Source organism: Nanorana parkeri, unplaced genomic scaffold, assembly GCF_000935625.1.
Source record: "Nanorana parkeri isolate BGI_ZX_2015 unplaced genomic scaffold, ASM93562v1 scaffold3569, whole genome shotgun sequence".
Taxonomy (NCBI): domain Eukaryota; kingdom Metazoa; phylum Chordata; class Amphibia; order Anura; family Dicroglossidae; genus Nanorana; species Nanorana parkeri.
Window position 1 is genome coordinate 34,286 of NW_017309837.1, and position 647 is coordinate 34,932.

General features: G+C 53.6%; 1 protein-coding gene across 1 annotated transcript in view; it reads left to right on the top strand.

Moving 5' to 3' along the window:
• The window catches only part of LOC108803285 (hydrocephalus-inducing protein-like), a gene marked incomplete at both ends in the record, with an annotated part of 42,796 nt that overhangs the window by 34,096 nt on the left and 8,053 nt on the right, over positions 1-647 (top strand). Inside the window, one exon of the mRNA XM_018575115.1 lies at positions 66-165. Within this exon, the coding sequence (XP_018430617.1) occupies positions 66-165 (100 nt within the window). The remainder of the gene's footprint in view (positions 1-65; positions 166-647) is intronic.

The window sequence follows — 647 nt, forward strand, 5'->3', positions numbered from 1 at the left end:
TGATCAGATGAAGATGGAGGTCTCGGAGGACTGACCTGTCGGGATGTTCTGTCTTCTCTCTGCAGGTCTCGGATGTGGAGAACATTCTGGGAATTGTCCAGCTGGAGAACATCCATGTGTTGGCAGAGTCGTATGACGTGTCCCTGGACATCAGCTTCCCAAAAGGTACCCGAGCTCTCATGTTCCCGGATTATCACATGTACACGGAGGACAGACATATCACATGTACACGGAGGACAGACATATCACATGTACACAGAGGACAGACACATCACATGTACACGGAGGACAGGCATGACACATCACATGTATGTCTATACCTCTCATGACAGCTACTGCAAGACTCAGCTGGCCTCCACCTTCCCCATCTACCCTCATCCTCTCCCATCTACCCTTCTCCTCTTCCATCTGCCCTTCTCCTCCTCCACCTGCCCTCATCCTCACCCATCTGCCCTCTTCCTCTCCCATCTGCCCTCAACCTCTCCCATCTGCCCTCTTCCTCTTCCACCTGCCCTCATCCTCTCCCATCTGCCCTCATTCTCACCCATCTGCCACCTTCCTCTTCCACCTGCCCTCAACCTTTTCCATCTGCCCTCTTCCTCTCCCATCTGCCCTCAACCTCTCCCATCTGCCCTCTTCCTCTTCCA